This window comes from Myxine glutinosa, chromosome 3, assembly GCF_964187855.1.
Source record: "Myxine glutinosa chromosome 3, kmMyxGlut1.1, whole genome shotgun sequence".
Taxonomy (NCBI): Eukaryota; Metazoa; Chordata; class Myxini; order Myxiniformes; family Myxinidae; genus Myxine; species Myxine glutinosa.
This window is the reverse complement of record NC_136263.1, coordinates 89,799,977-89,822,888: the sequence shown is the minus strand read 5'-3', so window position 1 is coordinate 89,822,888 and position 22,912 is coordinate 89,799,977. Positions and strand designations below refer to the sequence as shown.

General features: G+C 43.6%; 1 protein-coding gene across 1 annotated transcript in view; it reads left to right on the top strand.

Annotated features, from left to right (window-relative positions):
• The window catches only part of LOC137423403 (roundabout homolog 1), a gene marked incomplete in the record, with an annotated part of 397,715 nt that overhangs the window by 348,932 nt on the left and 25,871 nt on the right, over positions 1-22,912 (top strand). The window contains 4 exon segments of the mRNA XM_078774253.1: positions 17,294-17,461; positions 18,977-19,003; positions 19,339-19,381; positions 19,832-19,929. Coding sequence (XP_078630379.1) covers positions 17,294-17,461; positions 18,977-19,003; positions 19,339-19,381; positions 19,832-19,929 — 336 coding nt within the window.

The following is a 22,912-nucleotide window of genomic DNA, read 5'->3' as shown; positions in this document are numbered from 1 at the left end:
AAGCACCCCTACACAACGAATTAAGGTAAGCACCCCCTAATATATATTCTTTGTGTATATGTATACATTGGCATATATTCTAAGGTATGTGAGATCAAATAATGATTGGTATGACATTAGCAATTATCCATTGATGAAATTGAGTGATCAAAGTGAAAAAAAGTGATTGGTTGAGTCAGTGATCCGATCACGTGGGTCCTACACACGTTATTGACGCAAAGATCGCTAGAGGTCTTCTCAGAACAATGACTGTACGTTAGAAAACATAAACGTCATCCACACTGTCCGTGATGGACCTATAGCTCCATACTTAAATTGAGGTGAAAATATGCCTAAAATTCCCAAAAAATTTCACCTTAAATTATTCAGAATAAAATATTGAAAACGGCATGATTGTTATGTTTTTATGTGACCATAATATCACTTCTCCAGAAAATATAGCAATATCATGGGTATATTACACTGTTTTGACGACAACAAACTTGTAATGTGCGAGGTTGTAAAAAAACGGGGGGGGTGCTTAACTTAATTCTTTGTGTATACTACACAAACAAAAATGTGTCGCACAATGAAATTCTCATCATATTGAGCAGGTAACATGAAAAAGTTGGGTTCGTTTTCTCTTGAAATCACATCATCCAAGACCAGATTTATATGCTGTGAAAATGTTGGCATTTAGAGACTTAATTTTGGGATTTTGAAGACCTACAACTTGAAAGAACATGTCAAACAGGGCTCCATTCCATGTAAGGTGTGTACCCCGAGCAAGAGATTAGATGTAAAATGGTCTTTTCCTGAAACATGAGCTTTAACCCAGGTTAGTTTGATCCTTAATTTGTTGCTCAAATACGACAGCCTCTAATTATTTTTTCTTATCCGACCTTTACAGTAGTTTGGTCACTCGACCTGACCCTGCTCCTAACCTCTTAAATGGTAACGTCATCAACAATTTCCTTCCTGGAAAAGTCATATGTCTGAACCAGTCTTAATAGACTTTCTTTGTACACAGAGTGTATCAACTATTCAACTGTATCAACCTAAACATTCCCATTCCTCAGACAGTGTATGGAATGATTTTGTCCATAGTACAATTAGATCAACCTCCACAGGCCAGAGATCCTACAGGTGACCTCAGCACAGGTTGACTGTAGATTCAAACACTTCGATGTTCGTTGTCATCGTGTAAACGTTGTTGTTCTTCCAAACATTTTTGGGCAGTGGTCTGTGGTTAATGCTCTGTGGAGATCTCTGCATGGATTTATATTCCATTTTCCTTTATTCCAGCTGAATTCATGTTGAGCAGGCATTGTAAACTATATTTATGTTTTCTTATTTATGTTTTCTGTCCTTTATGTTTTCTGGACCGTCATTTTTTGTTGTTTCCACATTTATATTCATGGTGCTCTTCAGGTTTGACGGATTTTTCACAAGTTTTCTTGAAACCATTTTTGTTCTGCTTTTATAGTGGTTCTCAAACCGTTTTGTCCATGACCCAGAATTTGAAATCACATTCACCTTGCAACCCAATTGGAACTGGAATCTACGATAAAATTGTCCGAAAAAACGCTGTTGACATGAAACCCACCCCTCAAAAACCGGGATTTTGAGGGGGCATTTTCAAGTTTGGATCGCGACCCTGGGTTTGGGAACTCTTGTGCTAATGTATAGCCATTACGGTATAGACCATAGACCTGCTGTCCAGAACTGGTGTTATTGTGAATATGTGAAAATCTATGCCCAATTAAAATTGTCCCCTTTTGGTAGTGGTTCATGGTAATGCCTGCTGGAGAAACTGAGAAATAAAACGAGAGAGGACAAGAGAGCTAAAGCATATTATGGAAGAGTGGTAGGCCTGGGTATAGGAGGGAAAGGAGGTCAAAATGAGAGATAAATATGGGAGGGAGAGAAAGGAGCATTCAATGGATATTTCAGGGAGGGCTTTTCAAATATTTTGTCATTTGTCAACAAATTCGGAATCTTTTCAATGCTACTTGAAAATCTAATAAACTAGCCAATAACTCACACTTATGGAAAGAACAATTCCCACCCAGAATTACAGGCATATTACTTCTCCCAGAATTGTGGTATTTTAGTTAACTTGTAATACCCATGGTCATCAAGAGGGGGCGCAATGCTATACATAGTTACCGAAAGATAATTGGGGTCCTCCCCCCACCCTGAACCACCCGGACTATGATTTGTTTTACCACCTAAAATCCTCCTGTGCATCGACCAAGAACAGCCACCAGTTTTCAATTAATTCCGCCAATCGGTTCAGGGATGTATAGAAGTCAAACAAACCAACATACAAAATATCCAAATACGTAGTATCTATCTATCTATAATTCCAGTAATCTCTGTACGTCTGTACGTTTGTTTGTTTGTCTGTGACCGCTGTTTCTCGACAACTACCGGTCCGATATACTTGAAACTTGCCAGGTATATTTCTGGGGACCCGAGGATGTGCCTTTTCAAGGTTTCATATTAATCGGACAATTACTTACCGAGCTATGTCCAAAAAACGATTCAACCAATCAGAGAGCAGCGAACGATCGCGTGTGCCGAACGTGGAGGACACACTCTGCCTCGGATGGCACATTTGAGAGCGTATTCATTTATTTCACGTTTGCAAACTATGTTGGCGTTAAACTATGTTTTAAAACTAATAAAACCGAATTTGCGATTCATTCGCTTTCCTGCGCGTTTGTGCACGCGATGGCGATTTCTTTACCAAACTCCGGAAGCCGTTCGCTTTGGACCAAACCATTGCATGTAAATAGAGGGGGGGGATTGTCACCGTACTCGCAAGCCGTTCGCTTTGGACCAAACCATTTCATGTAAATAGAGGGGGGAGATATAATTTTAGATATAGATATAGTACGGGCAATGCCCTAGTATATATAAAACACAGTTTGTGTGTGCATGTGTGTGTGGGTGTGTGTGTGTGTAATGTTACCGATAGACTCCTAAACGGAGAGGCTCACGTACTTGATATTTGGCACAGACATGGCCATTGAGCCTGGGACGAACATGGCCGACCTAAAAATTTATTTCATAATATGTTTTTACCATATTTTTATCTCAGCGCGAAATATTATGACCGGAATCTGACCGGAAGCAGAGCAGCGCGCTGATTCGCTCAGAGCGATCACGTGATGTTCGTTGCCGCCATTAACTCAGTTACGCGTTCGCACGTATTTCAGAGCGATTGCGTTTTTGCCGGGTACTTCTGCATGATTAGCATTTAGCATGATTTAGCATGTTTCACATCGATTTGTTTTCAGCGAGCAGAAGTACCCAGCATTGTACGAATAATATATCGTGTAGGGCCGTGCCGTGTAGGGCGGAGTGATGCCGCTGTGGGAGGGACCGAGCAAGGTCGCTGTGGGCGGGACCGAGCGAGGTCGCTGTGGGCAGGCCCGGGCGAGATCGCTGTGGGCGGGGCCGAGCGTGGCAGCTATGGGCGGGGCCGAGAGAGGTTGCTGTGGGCGGGGCCGAGCGAGGTCTGCGTTAGTGCGTTGCCGTTGCCGTTGCCTGGTATAAAAAGATGGTGCTTGATGCTCTCTGCGTCAAGATACGGACTTGATGTCCGTATCTTTACAACAGACATTCCAATGATGATGATGATAAATGTAATACCACTCAAGGAAGGCCCACAACTCAAGAGAGTGGAAAAAAAACAATAAAATGAACAAAAATACGGGTAAGGAGAAGCAACCACTCAGAAGAATGACAGAAAATCATTTCCCTTAAATGTACCGTGTTCACCAACTAGCACGACCAGATACAGGACACCAAAATAATTTCCCTTACACATATCGTGTCCACCAACCAGCAAGACCATACCACTTACATCTGGATCAAACTGTATTGCAAATATTCAAACGGTTTTTACATGCTGCCGTCTCCTAGCAACCAATGAAATTTTTCAAAAATATTGTAGCTTCACTTTTCACGGAGTATGAGCGTTCTATATATTTTCAATTCAGTGCGCCCGACTCGCTCACGTACTTGATTTGTGGCATAGACATGGCCATTGGGCCTTCACGGTGTAATTTGTGCGAGGCTTTTGTCCGAGTGAGCTTGAGTCGAGACGGCGAATGTACGGGTTTGGAATGTACCGGTCTCCCTTCCCCCGCCCGGCAACGCCGGTACTGGAGGGCGTCACAGGATCGGTGAGTCTCCAAAATCCGCTTCGTGCTGTTGCGAAGATTCAGGACGATGTCGTGATTGTTGTGCTGCTCTCCGACCATGAGAACTGCAACGTCATTGTTGACTGGCCCTCCCCTTCCCTCCCCCTTCCCCCTCCCCCCTCCCCCCTCCCCTCCCCCTCCCTTCCCCCTCCACCCTACCCCCTCCCCTTTCCCCCTCCCCCTTCCCCCTCCCCCTACCCCTTCCCCTCCCCCCTTCCCCTCCCCCTCCCCCTCCCCTCCCCCCTTCCCCCTCCCCCTCCCCTCCCCCCTTCCCCCTCCCACCCCTCTCCTCTCCCATCCCTCCCCCTCCCCCCCTCTTCTCCCCTCCCCCCCTCCCCCCCTCCCTCCCCCTCCCCCTCCCCCCTCTTCTCCCTCACGTTTATACACGGAATGCCGGGTACTTCCCCACCTTCTTCTCCCCTCCCCCCCTCTCCTCCCCTCCCCCCCCCCCTCCCCTCCCCTCCCCCCGTTCCCCTCCCCTCATCTTCCCCCTCCCCTCCCCTCCCCCACCCGGCAATGCCGGATTCTTCTGCTAGTATATATATATACACTACCTGTCAAAAGTTTTAGAACACCTCCATTTTTCCAGTTTTTATTGAAATATACGCAGTTTAATGTCTCAATGTACTCTGAAATTAAGCATAGAACAAATAAACAATTGGAGATAAAAAAAAGAAATCATAGAATCATTTTGTTAAACAAAATTTCATTTAAATTTTTAACTCAGCAAAGTAGCCACGTTTTGCAGATATAACCGCGGAACACACTCGTGGCATTCTTTCTACAATGGAAATCAAATATTGTTCGGGAATTTCTTCCCAACAATGTTGCAGAAGTTCCCACAAATGTGTTGCACTTGTAGGTTGCTTTACTTTCACCCTTCTGGCCAGTTCATCCCAAACCAGCTCGATGGGGTTTAAGTCTGGAGACTGTGCTGGCCATTCCATGATTTGAAGCCTACCGTCTTGTTCTTTTCCTCGAAGGTAGTTTTGACATAGCCTGGAGGTGTGTTTAGGGTCATTATCTTGCTGTCGGATGAACCCCTGACCAAATAGGTGTATACGAGAGGGTATTGCATGGCGCTGCAAAATGCTGGCGTAGCCCTTTAGGTTCAGGGTGCCAGTCACTCTGTGCAAGTCGCCGACTCTGGATCCAGCAAAAGAGCCCCAGACCATCACGCTTCCTCCTCCATGTTTGACAGTTGGTGTCACACACTGAAGAACCATCCTTTCGCCTACTCGACGGCATAGAAAAACCCTGCGTGATGAACCAAAGATTTCAAATTTTGTTTCTTCGGTCCATAAGACCTTCTTCCAGTCTTCAGTAGTCCACTGGCGGTGCTTCATGGCCCAGGCAAGCCTCTTTTTCTTATTTCGCCATCTTAGCAATGGCTTTCTTACTGCCACTCGACCTGTAAAACCTGCAGCTCGAAGTCTTCTCTTCGCAGTTGAAACTGAGACTTGCTGACTTCGACCAGTGTTAAGCTGTGCGTGAAGCTGTTGTCCTGTGAGTCGCCTATCACGCAAGCTGTTGACTCTCAGAAACTTGTCTTCCGATTCTGTTGTGGCTTTGGCAATGCCAAGGCTCTTCCTGTCAGTTTCCTCCAGTTTCCAATATACTACTTCCTGCAGTGCAATATTGACCAAATAATGCTTCAGAGGGTGTAATAACAGTCTGTTCCAATACTGCTTTTATACAGACGGGGGGTTTGTAATCAAGTAATCAACAGAGGTTGGGACACCTGTAGGAATTGTTTGCATCAACTTTCAAGGCTTAATTTACTTACATTGCTGCAGCACAGCTGTAAGTTGTTAACGCATTACTTGTTCCCTGAAGAAGGCCTTTTTTTTACAATATAACTGTGCAATTTACATTATTTTCCCGTTTTTGCTAACCTAAACTTTTATTTAACCTCGAGCAGTTCACTGCTTACCTTTGTACCATTTTAGGTTATTCACTGGACATTAAACTACGTAAATTTCAATAAAAACTGGAAAAATTGAGGTGTTCTCAAACTTTTGACCGACAGTGTGTGTGTATATATATATATATATATATATATATATATATATATATATATATATATATATATATATATATATATATATATATATATATATATATATATATATATATATATATATGTATACAGTCACGTGAAAAAGTAAGTACACCCCATGTAAAGTTTTGACTTTTTCAACATATTTCAACATACAGCTATTTGATCTTCATTTCAACAATATTGATAGATAAAGGTGATATAATATAACAAATATCATGAAACATTTACATTTTGTAGTCCATTGTATAATTTAAATAAACATAAATGCAAATTTCGCATGTGGAAAAAGTAAGTACAACCCTACATTTATCACTACTTCAAATACCTAAAATTAGAATCAGGTGCACCAGCTCAGGTGAAAATGATTAGAACATCGTTAGAGAGGATCTTGGAGGAACCTGTCTTATTTAAACCTCAGACATTTAGTAGGCATCTAAATGCAGCACAGCATCTAATAAACTAAAGCAGAAAGAAGGTTATATATGCCTACGAGTCTGGGAAGGGATTTAAAAAGATCTCCAAACAATTTGAAATCAATCATTCGACTGTCCGGAAGATCATCTACAAGTGGAGAAGATTCCAAACAACTGCCAACTTCTTCAGGCCAGGCCGCCCCAGCAAGTTCAGCCAGAGAGCAGACCGCAAGATGCTGAAAGAAGACTCTAAGAACCCCAGAATGTCATCACGGGACCTACAGGTAGCTCTTGCCAATGTCGATGTCAAAGTGCACGAGTCTACCATTAGAAAGAGGGTGCACAAATTTGATCTACATTGGAGGTGTGCCAGGAGGAAACCTTTGCTGTTGTTACGGATCCCGGATTTAGGTGAATTACTATTCATGTCATTGCTTATTAATGTTTATTCGATTAAAGGTTGTTGTGGTTAAATGGTTAGAGAGGCTCCGGATAACAGGAGACCGGAAACGGGATAGTGAACCGGAAGAAGAAAAACAAGACACGAGGTCCTGGAGAAGCGGCTATCTTCTTCTTCCTCGCCCAGCTCCGACGCGAGCGGTGTCGATATTGAGCAGCGTGGGGAACGCTGCGCTTGAAAGCCCGTCTGGCGAGAGGAGTTACCTGCGCGGGATAATTACCGGTTACGCGTCAAGTTGCCGTGGGTTCGTGCACGGAACCAAGCGTCCGGCACAGTTCGCCTCAACGTCTACAAGGACGCGTACGGGTCGCACCTTGGGCCTCGCGCGCTTTGCGAGCCGCGCTTTGCTTTGCCCGCTTTGCTTTGCAAGGAGGTGTGCGCTGCAGCAGCTGTTCCCGGTACGCGACGTGCACGTTTGGAGCACGTCAGCCAGGGGTTCGTTCAACCGCCCGTGTGCGGAGAAGTCGACCTTCACCTTGGTCTGGAGGGGCCCAGAGACATTGTGAGGGACAGTGACCATTGAGGGGTCGTGAGTGGGGAAAGGGGGGAAATATATGAGATGGCAATCTTAGTAATATTGCGGATTGATTGTTGATTGTGTTGATGGATTGAGAATATATTATTAATTAATCCGGATCCTTGGTGTGGGGTTGCTTATTGACCTGAATTGTTTGTGTCTTTCATATTGATTGCATTACGAACGCGTATAAATCAGAGATCTTTCTGGCGGGGTCCTCCCACGGTCCGGGGGTCACCAAGACCAGGTAGTTACCGGGAGGACCACGTAACAGAATTGGGGGCTCGTCCGGGATCTAAAATTGTATAACATAATAAAATAATAATTTTTATTAATTAAAATTTATTAATTAATTATTAATTGGTAAATTTTTGAGAAATGGTGGTAAAGTCTTGGGTGAAGGTTAACAGGGGTTAACGATCGTCACCATGGCGTTTGTTGCACAGAACTTTGCGGTAACACCTAGTGAGGCACAGTTCCGAGCGTTACTAAAAGCGGACCTCTTGAAATTGGCCAAACATTTTAACTTGGAGGTCCGAACTAATTTGAGGAAGGCAGAGTTGCAGACCACGGTGATACAATCTATGGTGGGATTAGGAACATGGGACGAGTTAGCCTGGCAGTGGCTACCCGAAGAACCAGAAGACGTTGAGCTCCGGAAACTGGAGATGCAATTACGGAGCCAGGAACGGATCAAAGAAGAGGAAAGGAAAGCAGAAGAGAGGAGAGAAGAGAAACAAGCAGAGGAAAGGAGAGTGGAACGAGAACTCCAGGAAAGGTTCAAAGAAGAAGAAAGGAAAGCGGAAAAGGAAAGAGCAGAAGAGGAAAGGAAAGCAGAAGAGAGGAGAGAAGAGAAACAAGCAGAGGAAAGGAGAGTGGAACGAGAACTCCAGGAACGGATCAAAGAAGAAGAAAGGAAAGCAGAAAAGGAAAGAGCAGAAGAAGAAAGGAAAGCAGAAAAGGATAGAGCAGAAGAAGAAAGGAAAGCAGAAAAGGAAAGAGCAGAAGAAGAAAGGAAAGCAGAAGAGAGGAGAGAAGAGAAACAAGCAGAGGAAAGGAGAGTGGAACGAGAACTCCAGGAAAGGTTAGAAGGGAGAAAGGCAGAGAAGAATTGGAATGGTAAGGATTTGGAGGGTCGGACCATAACAGTAGGGAAGGCATTTCGTAGGCGTCGAGAGGTCTACAGAAGAGGACCACTTGGCGGTAGTTTTGGTGTTGGCAGCAGCCGATATGACTATGGAGGCTCCCAGAGTTACGGCATCTCCCGAAAGAATGATTGGCAGAGGACTGGCCGAGAAGGAGACCGCCAGTCAGGTGACTGCTGGGACAAGGGGTCCCACCGTAACTGTTAGGAGTCCGGAGAAGTTGAAGCACTTTATATACGGCGGAGCCGCCGAGCCTGGGCTCCTACACGGGCTAACCGTGAACGCCACATTCTTAAAAGGCGTCCCGGTAGGGAACGTTCCTGCATGGACTAACCGTGAACTCCACGTTCTTAAAGGCGTCCATGTAATGAACTTTCCTCCCCGGACTAACCGTGAACCCCACATTCCTTAAGGCGTCCATGTTGTGAGTACTCAGCTGGGCCTCCATCCAAGAGCAACTAGAAGTTGTTGACGCTTGGTCTAGAGGGAATTACCTTGGAATCTCTGGGGGGTTTTGGTGAAAGTTTGTTGCTTTATTTTTGACATGCGATAATTGTGCCCGGGGGGAACTGTTGATTTGGGGTATCGGGTTTGTTTATCAAAGTTGGCCGGCCCAGAAAGTTTTCGCGGGGTTCAAACTTTCTTTCTTGAAGGGGGGGAGTGTTACGGATCCCGGATTTAGGTGAATTACTATTCATGTCATTGCTTATTAATGTTTATTCTATTAAAGGTTGTTGTGGTTAAATGATTAGAGAGGCTCCGGATAACAGGAGACCGGAAACGGGATAGTGAACCGGAAGAAGAAAAACAAGACACGAGGTCGTGGAGAAGCGGCTATCTTCTTCTTCCTCGCCCAGCTCCGACGCGAGCGGTGTCGATATTGAGCAGCGTGGGGAACGCTGCATTTGAAAGCCCGTCTGGCGAGAGGAGTTACCTGCGCGGGGTAATTACCGGTTACGCGTCAAGTTGCCGTGGGTTCGTGCACGGAACCAAGCGTCCGGCACAGTTCCCCTCAACGTCTACAAGGACGCGTACGGGTCGCACCTTGGGCCTCGCGCGCTTTGCTTTGCCCGCTTTGCTTTGCAAGGAGGTGTGCGCTGCAGCAGCTGTTCCCGGTACGCGACGTGCACGTTTGGAGCACGTCAGCCAGGGGTTCGTTCAACCGCCCGTGTGCGGAGAAGTCGACCTTCACCTTGGTCTGGAGGGGCCCAGAGACATTGTGAGGGACAGTGACCATTGAGGGGTCGTGAGTGGGGAAAGGGGGGAAATATATGAGATGGCCATCTTAGTAATATTGCGGATTGATTGTTGATTGTGTTGATGGATTGAGAATATATTATTAATTAATCCGGATCCTTAGTGTGGAGTTGCTTATTGACCTGAATTGTTTGTGTCTTTTATATTGATTGCATTACGAACGCGTATAAATCAGAGATCTTTCTGGCGGGGTCCTCCCACGGTCCGGGGGTCACCAAGACCAGGTAGTTACCGGGAGGACCACGTAACAGGTTATATATGCCTACGAGTCTGGGAAGGGATTTAAAAAGATCTCCAAACAATTTGAAATCAATCATTCGACTGTCCGGAAGATCATCTACAAGTGGAGAAGATTCCAAACAACTGCCAACTTCTTCAGGCCAGGCCGCCCCAGCAAGTTCAGCCAGAGAGCAGACCGCAAGATGCTGAAAGAAGACTCTTAGAACCCCAGAATGTCATCACGGGACCTACAGGTAGCTCTTGCCAATGTCGATGTCAAAGTGCACGAGTCTACCATTAGAAAGAGGGTGCACAAATTTGATCTACATTGGAGGTGTGCCAGGAAGAAACCTTTGCTGTCCAGAAAGAACTGCTGGATGACGGATAGTCGAAACAGTTTTACTCCCAAGGCCGCAGCCGGAAGGAGATATATATATATATATATATATATATATATATATATATATATATATATATATATATTCTCCTCGATCTTGGCTCGGGTAGGAAGGCTGGCCATTTTTGGTGTTGGTGCGATTTCTGTGCTTGTGCTGTGTGGACTTTTGGTGCTTTGGAGGAGGAGGCTGTTGCGGCTGTTAAGGAGGAGCTGTAGGCCACGCTGTCCCTACCCGACAGTGAAATAATCGTCTTCATGACTCGCCTCCTGCCTGTGGAGCCGAAAGCGCGCAGCGCAGCTTCCCACGCGAGTGTCTACATTGAACGTCGCCACCGCCACTGGCCTTACAGAAAGCCATTTGGGACACGAGTTAGGTGCACATTTAAAAAGCGATTTTATTTTATTATCTTTCCCCTTGTCTGTTTTTGAGTCAGTGTGTGGCGTTACCTCAGTTAGGAATTAGTTTACCTCAGCATTCATTTTATTATTTCAATTATTTTCATTAAATTCATATTTCTTGAATTTACTGTCGTGTTTGCGTGTTTTGCGGTTTCGGAATAAACCTGTGTGCTCCGTTCAGGTAAACACCTCACATCCTTCCATCTTGCGCGTGCAATTACCGCCATTTTCGGCTGCCGCCTTGGGAGTAAAACTGTTTCGGCTATCCATCCTCCAGCTGTCTTAATCACTGGTGACAGGACAATACATATACATACGCAAACAGACGTGCTTCAAATTATTATACAACATGACTAGTAAAGAACTCATCTTTCCAGATGGGTTAATTTCCCCACTTCTATGATGTCGATGGTGTATTTTAGTATGGTATATAAAACCGAAAAATACGGTCCGTATGCTATATAAAACCGAAAAATACAGTCCGTGAAGCCATGTGATTGACTAAATGTCTATTAGTTACATCCTGTTTGAACTTTGGTTGCATCCTGTCTATTAATTATGTACGTCTATTTTTTTATTTATTTTTTGTATACAAGATCGAGGCTCGTGAAAGAGCTAACATTAATCACACAAAAAGTCAAACCGACACAGAAAACACAAAAAAATAAGGGGGGCGGCAGACAAGATGGGGAGAGAGGAGGAAGGACACAAACACAACATTTGAGAGCAGGGACAACGGGAGAAATGTGGGAGGGGGAGGTGGGAGAGGTATAAAACATATGAACACTGCAAGGACTTCCAGGAAAGAAGTTGGAATTTCAAAAAAAAAAAAAAAAAAGTATCAGGGGTGAATTAGCGGGGGTAGAAAAGATCAAGGTTTTGGATGGGGGAAGATAAGAGATGGTGGTGAACAGCTGTTTTAAAGACCTGGAGGGAGGAGTGGGATTGAAGGGAGTGGGGGAGTTTGTTCCAGAGGCGGGAGAAAAGGGGAATAAAAGAGTGAAGGTGAGCAGAGAGCCTAGATTTTGGCAGTTTAACCATAAGAGGGTTGCAGGCAGATCTTGTGCATCATGTACTATTGATGTACGATGTACGTACATCACATACAATCACGTACTATTAGAATATACCTTTTGACCTTTTGGACTGCTGAGACCCTTTCAGTCCCCCAAGACGTTTACAGATCCCGAAGACCCAAAAGACCTTCCTCTCCACAAATACCCTTTAGACCCATGAGATCCCAAGATCCTTAAGACCCTTAAGACCAATTTTACCTTTAAGACCCTTTCAATACTTTAGACATCTTTAGATCCCTTCACCCTTTAGACGTTTTATACCCTTTAGACCCCTAGAACCTTCAGACCTTTACAACTCTTAGGTCCCTTTCAATCCCTTAGACCTTAACACCATTTAGACCCCATACACCTTTCAAACAGATTAGACAGCTTGGACCCATGACCATTTAGAGCTTTACACCACTTGGACTCTTTTTGATGACAAATAAATGACAAATAAATAATATCAGCAATATTACAAATACATTTGTGCAAAATAATTGTTTGTATTATGATTGGTGTAAATCATGACAACTCAGCAACTCAGGTACAGTCATTACCCTCAGCTAAAACAAGCCCGTTCCTCTGTAACGACGCTTGGTGAGGCTGGTGGTGAGGCTAGCGTCGCAAGCTGAGCCACGCGTTTTATTATGATTTGCAATACCAACTTCCACCAGGTGGCACTTCAAGATACACATTTATGCGATCCCCCCACCCCTGAACCCCCGAAATTGTGAACTGGTTTTTTACTGCCTAAAACCTTACCATGCACACAATGAGTAGAGCCACTTATTTTCAATTTATTCCGTCCAGCTGTTTAGGAATACATATGTCAAACAAGTCAAAATGGTACTTCCAAAATCAGTTGCTGTAACCTTGACCTTTGACCTCAAAACAGTAGGCTTATACCTCTTGATTGGTGAACCAATTCAGGGACCCAATACGTAAATTATGTTCAAATTTCAAGTCAATCGGATGAAAATCGATGATTTTATGTAATCTTGACCTCTGACCTTTTGACCTAAAAAAAACCCAAAAGATTTCTAGATTGTGACAACCACAGCAATTCATGCACAGTCAGGAGGTGGTTAAGTTTGTTTAAGTCGTTAAGTTTCATGAAGATCGGAGTAAAAATGTGACCTGTAGGCGATTCACATACAGAGAAACAGACAGACAAAGACCCACCTAATTTGCATAATTCACATCATCAGTGACCAATCAAGACACATAAAAAAAAAAGAAAAAAGAAAAAAAAAGTGACCAATCAAGACACATTATAAGAGCAATATTGATCCCCATCTTTGTGCTACATTTGCCTCTTGATGTATGCTTTGGTTAGACTCTAATATCCAGTACTAGCACCCTGTGAAGCAAATCTTGAGTCAAGGAAAACGTGGTCACCTGCTATATGTGTATTGGAGGTAACAGCGAGTCGATGCCCAGAACACAAGTCCCCCCCCCCCCCTTACCTTTTTTGTAATTGGCTCAATCTCTTCTTCACTTTTTACTTTCACTCCTCATTCCATCTCACCCTTCCCCTTCACCCTGCCCTGCCTTTTTATTCGTTACACATGGCATGGGGCCCACTTGTGAAAGCCGTTTGGCCTACTCTTGCTGTGCCCAACAGTCTTTCAGTGTGTGTTAGATGAAGCCAAACAAAGCAAAAAGGACTCTTCAAACAAGCCTGCGCAGAGTTATTGAACAGAAAAGGACTTGGCTTGTTTTTGCAGAGATTGTTACTGCTGATGCTTGTTGATCTGAACCGGACAGCTTGTTGTACAATGGTGTCATCATCTTCAACGGTGCTGACACGGATCAGGCCAGCTTCCTGCTGTGTGAAATCCTATATACAACAAATATCTCGAGTCATGGCTGACTCACAACACCCTTCTTCACGCATATATCTCATGCGCTATACATTCCATGCACCAGTCTGTGGCCTTTTCTCGATTTATCACTGTAATTGATGCTCTGCTGCATCTGCCTCACTTTCGTTCTTTCATCTTCCCACACTTAGACTTTCCCACTCCTAAAGCCTTTTTTCATACTTCCTCTTGTGTTTTCTTTCCCTCCTTTGTCTTAATTTGTTCTTTGAGCCAAAATTAACCTTTTCTCTTTCTATAAACCTGCCCAGTTGAATGCATTTGGAGCAATTCCTCAAAAACGAGATCTATCTTGACTTCTGATAGTGAAAATATTGCTGTACTGGAAATTGCCTGTAGGTGTAGGAACAATGTGCATTGTACTAACTCTCTCATTTCTGGTCATAAGCAAAATGTTGAACAGATCATTCGGAAACATGAACAGATGCAAAATGTTGAACAGATCATTCGGAAACATTCCTGATTCCAGAAAAAAAATTATATTTGTAACGGTGATTCTCGGAAATCCTCGGTGATCATTCAGTGATCAGAGGATCAGATCAGATGGATCAGATCTGATCAGATCAGATCAGATGGATGGATGGATCAGATGGATGGATCAGATGGATAAGATGGATGGATCAGATCAGATGGATCTGATCAGATCAGAGGATCAGATTCGGTGATCAGAGGTGATCTGATCATTCGGAAACATGAACAGAAGCAAAATGTTGAACAGATCATTCGGAAACATTCCTGATTCCAGAAAAAAAATTATATTTGTAACGGTGATCCTCCGTGGCTCGTGGAGGAATTTGTATGTGTCGTACCTTGTTATTAGAAGATATTTGTGTACTAATACATGAATTGCAAATACGTCAAAAAACAATGAAGAATCCAACACAGTATGTGTAATTACCTCCAGAATTTTTGTTTTCACTCCTGTTTGTCAGTTTGTTTGTCTGTCTGTCTGTCTGTCTGTGAGCAGGATATCTTTAAAAAAATTGTGGACGGATTTCGATGAAACTTTGTGGACGAGTTGGGTGTTAACATGGACGAAATGATTACATTTTATTGAAGATCCGGATACGATAGTTTTTAAAGTGGTTCTTCACCCAGGAGAGATACTGTGTGGAGGGCCAAAATGATGTATAGCACCGATGTTATCTCAAAAGGTTATGAAACTTGGTGGACAAGGTTGGGTGTGTGACGAGGGCGATTTTTTTTTTTGTATACATCGTCTCCTGGCAGAGGTATGCTCTCTATACCGAGTGCAGTTTTAGTTTGAACTTGGGATCCCAGTATGCATGAGTTGCTTACTCAGATGGTAACTCCACACAGGTCCAACCCAGATGATATAATTACATAAAGAATTAAGGATGAAATCAACAGGATGTTGACCGCACGTCGTGGGAAGAAAGGAGAAGCTGGCAAAGAGTGTGCAGCAGCTGGCTCCTTTGCTCCAGTGAAGAGGTAACGCTTTAAACGTCAGCTTCTCCTGGCTTCCCACGACAGGTAGCATACCTCAACATCCTGTTGATTTCATCCTTCTTTTCTACCTGTCCGCAGATGCAGATTGACACTAGCCTTCATGAGGAAGACCGGTTATTTATTCTGCAGGTCACAGTCTAATACTGAGCTTGACTTTCCTTTGAAGGATGAAGAATAGAAAATTATGTCTGTTATTTTCTACCAACATTCTTCAAAGTGTTAGTTACAGTGACACCATATTAGAAATTAAATAAATGTTTGTGAATTAATAAATTTGCATATTTACTTATTATTGCAGTACTTTTGATAAATCCATCAAGGCAACATCTCCACATTGAATCAAGGAGGTTATATCCTCAATTTCCCCCTTTCTTAACATTTACATTCGCTTCTCCTGCTTTGTCCAGAAGAATCAAGAATCTATGCACCTGATAATTAAATTTATGACAATGCTTGTGGCCAAAGTGTTTATTATTAAAGGTGGGGGTGGACGGGGGAGCTCGGAATCCGGATATAATCGGAAAGCTCGGGACGACCTACACCAAAGCAAATGAATGTTATGGACGTGACAATGGAGACATAACCAGGACATTTTCTAAGGGTGGCTTTTTTTTCCTATTATACTTTCTCTATAATATACTTTCTCTATAACTATATATACTTTCTCTATAATTGGTGGCAGGAAGGGCATCCGGCCATAAAACATTGCTTCAAAAAGGGGACCAAGGTGCCCGAAAAAGGCCAACCCCTGCTCTGCGGGGAAAAATGGCCTCTAAAGGTGGTTCTATACTTTCTCTATAATCGTTTATCGTTTTAGATTCCAAATCCTGATAATTTTTTATGGTTCTAGAAATGAGCGGAGTAAGAGCAGAGATTTCTTTTCCCCTTTGTTTGTTTGCCAAGAACTCTACACGGCACATTAAGTGAGCACATGGCAAAAAAGAGTGAGCACATGGTTAAAATCCCTAATTACATGTGTTGGAGAAGGCGTATAGAACAGATTTTCCGTAACTAACATATAACTTGCAGTCACATAAGCTCCCCTCCTGATCTGCCGCTTTCCCATGTTTTCTTTGCCCTTTGTACTTCGTCTTTAATATGCAGTATAGGATTCCACTATTAATGTGCTTTGTGTCGGAAGATCATCATAAAGGAGTTGTCTTGTAGAATCCATGGAATATTGACAATATTGGGAGGGGGGAGAGAGAGGAGGGGAGGAAGGGGGAGGGAGAAGGGGAAATGAAGGGAGGAGTGCAGGCGAGAGGAGGAGGGAATGTATGGGGGAAAGGAAGGGGGTACGTGGAGGGGGGAGGGTGGGGGAGCAGATGAGTGTCCATGGATTCTCCAAGACTGGTGATTCTTTGAACCTTTGAGAAATATATGTATGAAAAAGAAAGATTTTGCTCCCAACATCTCTTGATTTCCTTTAATAACCATGCAACCAATTAGATAGGTCAGCATTGATAAATGCCGAATCGTGTAAATAAGCAACATGGCTGTTATAAGGAGGCAATGCAGACAAATGACCGTGTTGAAAGAGTTCCCTTGGCAAGTACGGTGGTCAATTCCTTCAAGTCTTCATGTTTCCATTATTCGTGGCTTTGTGTTTCTGTGTCTCATCGATGTCCCCTTCTCTCTACGTCCCTTTGCCTCCATGACAATGCACCTCGGTGACCTTCATGTCTCAGTGGTTCTTTGTATCCCTGTGTGGATTCAAGGCTGAATGTTTCCACAACTGCATGCCTCATTGTTTTACCGTCTCAATGCCTCAATCTTCGTATGCCTCCGTGCAGACAACGCGTGCTCATACCTGTGCTTTGCAGCGTTGCAAGCTGGACAAGGAGGGCAGATAGGAAGCCTTGTGAAAGAACCATTGTTTGTGGGTGTAGCCGGTGCTGTTCTTGGCCTCATCCTGATTGCCCTTGCTGCGTGGCTCTATTGCCGATGTCGCCAGAAGAATCATCCGGATCCATATCATGGTGCCACCAAAGGTAAAACACATGGAAAACGCACCCATGACGCTGAATTATTTTTGCTGCCAGGAAATTCCATACGCACTTCCATTCAGCATTCCTGCTCAATTTAAGCTTTTCTCCTTTTTTTACACTTTTATTTGACATCGTCTGAACTTTGTTTGTTTGTCCTGTTTAAAATATTTGAGCAGTTCGTTTTCTAGGTTCCGTATTTGAGCCGTTCGTTTTCTAGGTTCCATATGTCCTAGAGAGCTGAAATTTGGCCCACGTTATTCTTTTCTGGTGCATTTTCATCGATCAAAATTTAATTTTACAAAAATAAATAAATAAATAAATAAAAGGTTTAAAACTTTTTAAAATAAATGAAAGTGTGTAGCCCGAAAACATGTTTTTTCGTTTACTTGTTCCCAGGTTAAATTTATGTTTCTCTTTTATTGTTTCATGAGTTGCCAGCGAAGACTCGGGGCATTATTTTTTTTAGTCCTTTGAGCACCAATAGGGCCATATCTAGGTGGAACACGAAAAGGAGATTGCTTGCTCAACGTATCTTTTTGCTTAAGGCTATCCATTTTAAGTCAGCTTCCTGTTTGATCTTGTTTAAATATCCAAGTACAAAGTGGCAAATCAATGATCATCCATTCTTGTGATGAAAGGGATTTGTTAGAAACTTCCAAATGTTAGTATCTGATAATGGCCACCGGTCAATTCCTCATCATCAGCATTCTGCGACACATTCCAGATCTGTTAGCCACATCATGACTGACAGACTGAAGCACAATAGCAGGTGGAGTGCACTGGTGGTTGAGGCTATGGGATAAAAACTTTACAGCAGCTTATTAGGCCTAGGTTGTTGTATTGATTTGTCAATATCCTCCTGCGTGCTCTTCCAGTGGATCTTTGGGATTGCCTATGATTTACCTATGCACACTTTTGGCTTTGTTGTAGATGAAAGTAAGAGAGACCCTTATCTACAAAATATGAGAGAAAAAAGGAATTACACAGGTCTGGAAATGCCCACAAATTTCCAGCAGAAATTGTAGAATAGCAAATGGCAACGAAATGACAATCATCGGAGTTAATGGTCACTGTGTTTATGTATGATTCAAGTATCTAGGAATGGTTAATAGTTTGTTGTCCAATCACAGTAAGGTCACTGGTTCTTTCTATACGAAAGCTCTATCACCATAATGACATGATGGCAAAGAGTGCGCAGCAGCTGGCTGGCAAGCCACATAAGTATTGGTGCCAGCGTGCGTTTGCCCAAAACTAAGGCCTAAAATTAGTAGCAGCTGCCGGTGTGTTTCTGTTTTCATTCACCAGCCAAGTGTTTGGCTGTTCTTTATGGGATTGGGTTTGTGAGGGAGGTGGGATGCTGGGAGGAAGTTGTTTGGATGCATTAGAAGCACTAAGCTCTGCTTTTCCCATCTGACGACCAGCAGGTGGGTCAGGACTCAGGATGCTTGCCAAGGCAGTTGGTGAACGGCAAAGCTTTTGATATTTCGAAATTGATTTTCCTTTTCTCTTGTCTTGCAGATCCTTCTTTTACATTCACACCAACAGGTAAGAAAAATATTTTTCTGCTTTGCAGATGCTTCCAGCTTTGCAGTAAATTTGGCACGAAATGAATGAATGAATGAATTGCTACAATGACCGAATTTTGAGCGAAGGCACGGAGTGATTTGCGCTAAATTGAGGCTTTGTGTTGCATCCCTCCATCGAGGCTGCACATCTGTCTTTCACTGGCGGTCATAGGCAGTTGATGGCCCGAGACGTTCTAGTGCTCTTTCAGTGGCTACAATTACCCATTGACCTTGCGCGATGGGGGTGCTGATTCGGTGAACCGCTCGCTATCTGCGACGCACAAAATGTTTTCCTCTCCTCCCTTCTTTGTCCAGTGACCTTTAGTTCCAAGGACGATGGAGGCCTGCTGTCTTCCAGGTGGGTCCCGCTTTTATTCCCGCTCCTCCAATCACACCATCTCAGTGCTCCACATTCCTGCTTATTACACACGTGAGGCACTGTGCAGTTTCCAGCTTCAATCACGGACATAAAGCAGCTGTCTTCACTTTCGCCAGGGAATTGCTGGTGTTTATATGATGCCTCCATTTCCCTCGTGATACAACATAGTGCATGGTTGTGTGTTCATACCAAGAATTATTGATCGAAATCTCGGCCTGATTTACCTGCTTCGTGCCGTGACATGAAAATAAATGTTGACACCTGGAATGCAACCTTTATGCCAATATCTATATCACATAGCAATAAAAAGATGTATTATTCGTGCACCAGAAAGCACCGGAAATGAAGTTACGCATGCTTTTTTAAGTGTTAGACCTCACACACAATTAGGATATTCTCTAAGGGGACCCTGCCTCTCTCCCCCAACAGCTATCAAGGCTACAGTGGTGCTGGACAACTTTGGGGGGATTCGTGGCAGGGCGTTGGTCAACGGTCAAACCCAGCTCTCCCTGACTACTGCCGGCCTGGTAACCTTATCTTCACGACCATTGCATGCAGTGCCTTCTTTACAAAGCTGAACATCTTGAAACGATAACATGGAATGCCAACAATTTCTAAACTGACCTTGAATTACCTTATCTTGAAGGCTAAATATTCACACACCTTTGTAGGTTCACAGGTTGATAAAAACAGAAAATGTATGATTGAGATAAGCCTTGCATTGCAAGTGATGCTCAACCCATACAGAGCATTTGTAATTTTGTCAAGGGATAGGCTCAAATACTTTTTTCCATTTTTTTTTCTTGAGCACCAGCACTACTGAAGTAGCCACTTAAGTAAAGAACATAGAAGATGCACTTGGTGGTTTGCCATTGTTCTTCCCAGTGGTGGTGAGCGCATTAATTTGGAAATTGGGCAGCATACCAGCACAAAATGGCCGACTCTTTTTGAAAAGTATGATGGAATATTTAATATCCGAGGCAAATTCTAACAAATGGAACACCTGACTTTCATCTGTCCGAAGGACAGCATATTCGATAATGCCCTGCCCTACTTGTGAAGTACCAGAGTGATGGTTTATAACCTGTTCAGGAATTCAGCACGAATTAGACAGCTTCACAACATTTGGTGGCATGCGGGGTCTTCCGTGCACTGTGGTCTGCACTGACTTACCCATTGTACGCCACCTCTGAGCTATCCTGCAAGCCCTCCTCCACACCCTCCTTTCAATCTCACCACGACCCCCAAAGAACTGGTCCTTTGATCTTTTATGACTGCGGATAGATCAGTCAGTTTATATCCACTTTAAAGGAAAGCATGCTCTGTAACACCTTTGACCAGACGGCTGTTTTAGTCAGATGCTATTCCACCTAATATTGCAAAAAATAGCTCAGAGGTGACAACAATAACACTAAGCTAGTTTGTCAACCTGTAAATGCTGTGACCTATACTTTTAATAAATATCATCAATAATTTTTAAGTCAGGTCAGTCTTTTGGGACTGTCATTGATAATGTGTAACCCAATGCTACCTGCCGCATGGTCGGGTTGTCGGTGACTAAACCGACACCCTTCACTGGCTTTGCTAGTGGGAAAGGGTGACGGTGACTCCCTGCCAGGACGAAAAACAACACCTGGAAAAGGGTGGATGAGCTCCTGTAGAGAGCCAACAGCCATCCAGTAAGAAGATGGTGTCTCCTAAAAAACACCCATCTAGTTTGGACCGGTTCAAGTCGTACCAAAGACTTTAAAATGGTGCGTGCTGCTTCCTTGGTTGAAAAGGATTGATCACGGACAATCCCCATCGGTTGGCATCCATGGGGAGGAGGAAATTCCTCTTGAGGAATGCTCCACTGAGTACGGGGAGAAAAGCGGCGCCATTGTTATGACGTCGCTGGTACCCAGAGTATCCCGGGAAGTGACGGTCGGGATGGCACTTCCCCCAAGCTCAGTGGCTGTGTTAAGTGTTTGTCTCGTCAATGTGTGTGTGTGTGTGTGTGTGTGTGTGTGTGTGTGTGTGTGTGTGTGTGTGTGTGTGTGTGTGTGTGTGTGTGTGTGTGTGTGAAAGAGAGGGATAGAATTGTGAGGAACAGAAATGAAAAAACGAGATGTGTGTGTGTGTGTGTGAGCTCTATTACGAGCGTTAGTCCATATATATATATACGTATAGTCATTTTCATTTAGTTTTTTCCATTTAATGTTGCACTTTTTTTAAAAAAGAACATATATATATATTTATTTATTTATTTTTTAGACCAGTTAGAAACTCATCCTGGTGTTTCACATCCAGGGTGATTCATCAATGTGTGCGCCATCTCTTGGATGGACGTTAAACTGGCGTTCCATCTGCTGGCATTAGTTGGTGGATGTTAAAGATCCCATTGTGTTCTTTGTGAAGAGTATGCGAGCAATCGCCGGCACCATGAACAAATTACATATTCCTGCCTTAACCTTAATCGAACGTCAGGGCTGGCCAGCCAGCTCCTGAAAGACTTGGTCAAGCTTCCCCGAGGCAACCCCACAAGAACGTGGGCATAATTGTGATCGTTAAAGAAGAAGAAGATTAACATTCCAATCCAATAATATTTTATTATTAAATTAATCTCTAATGGCTTTGCTTGATAGTTCTTTTTAAATCCAGATATAGTCAAGATTTGAGCCACGCCATTTTTGGAATTGAGTAGACGACAATAGTGTGGAGTGCCAGTTGGTGTATTTGGTGTCAAGGTGGTGTGTTGGTAGATAAAAAGAATAGCTCGGAGGTAGCAAACTTGCTTTCCAGCAATCTTGTGTGGGTTTGATTCCCGACATGACTATACACTGTCACGTTGATGCTATACATGTAGAATGCAGGGCATTGCATCAATCAGCCATTCTTCGGAGGTGACAATGGGCCGGGTGTTACCGCGTCTGCTATGATTCACTTGTAGATATATATTAAATATCCCATAATGCCTTTAAAAGAGTGCCGATAACTCGAACAAATTATCAATTTATTAACGCCCAACAACCGGTGGCAAACGGGATCACCGGCGGCGTAATCCCCTTCCGATGGACGGCACACAATGATGCATTGCCCTCCATTCGTAACACCAGAGTAACAGGTTGTAGCATGGTCGACGGTCGAATCCAGGATCGACAGCTCAAAGGCGAGTGCACTCACCTCTAAACTAGTCTACCGGTCCATATTCACTCATTATAGAGGGAGAGGGAGGTGGTTTTCCCAAATAGTGTCAGCCTTTCTAGCCGATGACTGGTGATGACCATGCGGCTAGGTCTTGCAGGCCTCTCCCTGGAGGAACAAAGACTAATTAATTCAGTGGCATTTTTGAAATGAGCATGCGGGCCACTCCACGGCATAGGTCACTTCATTCTGCTTGGTTGCCTTTTGTTTCTTGTGAGAAATTTACCCATGTAGAATCCTTCCTGTTTATTGTTTCATTGTCTGCTACTCTTTTGTGTTTTCATGTCGTTTCATACTTCACTCTCAATCTTTCTTCTTTTTGTCTTT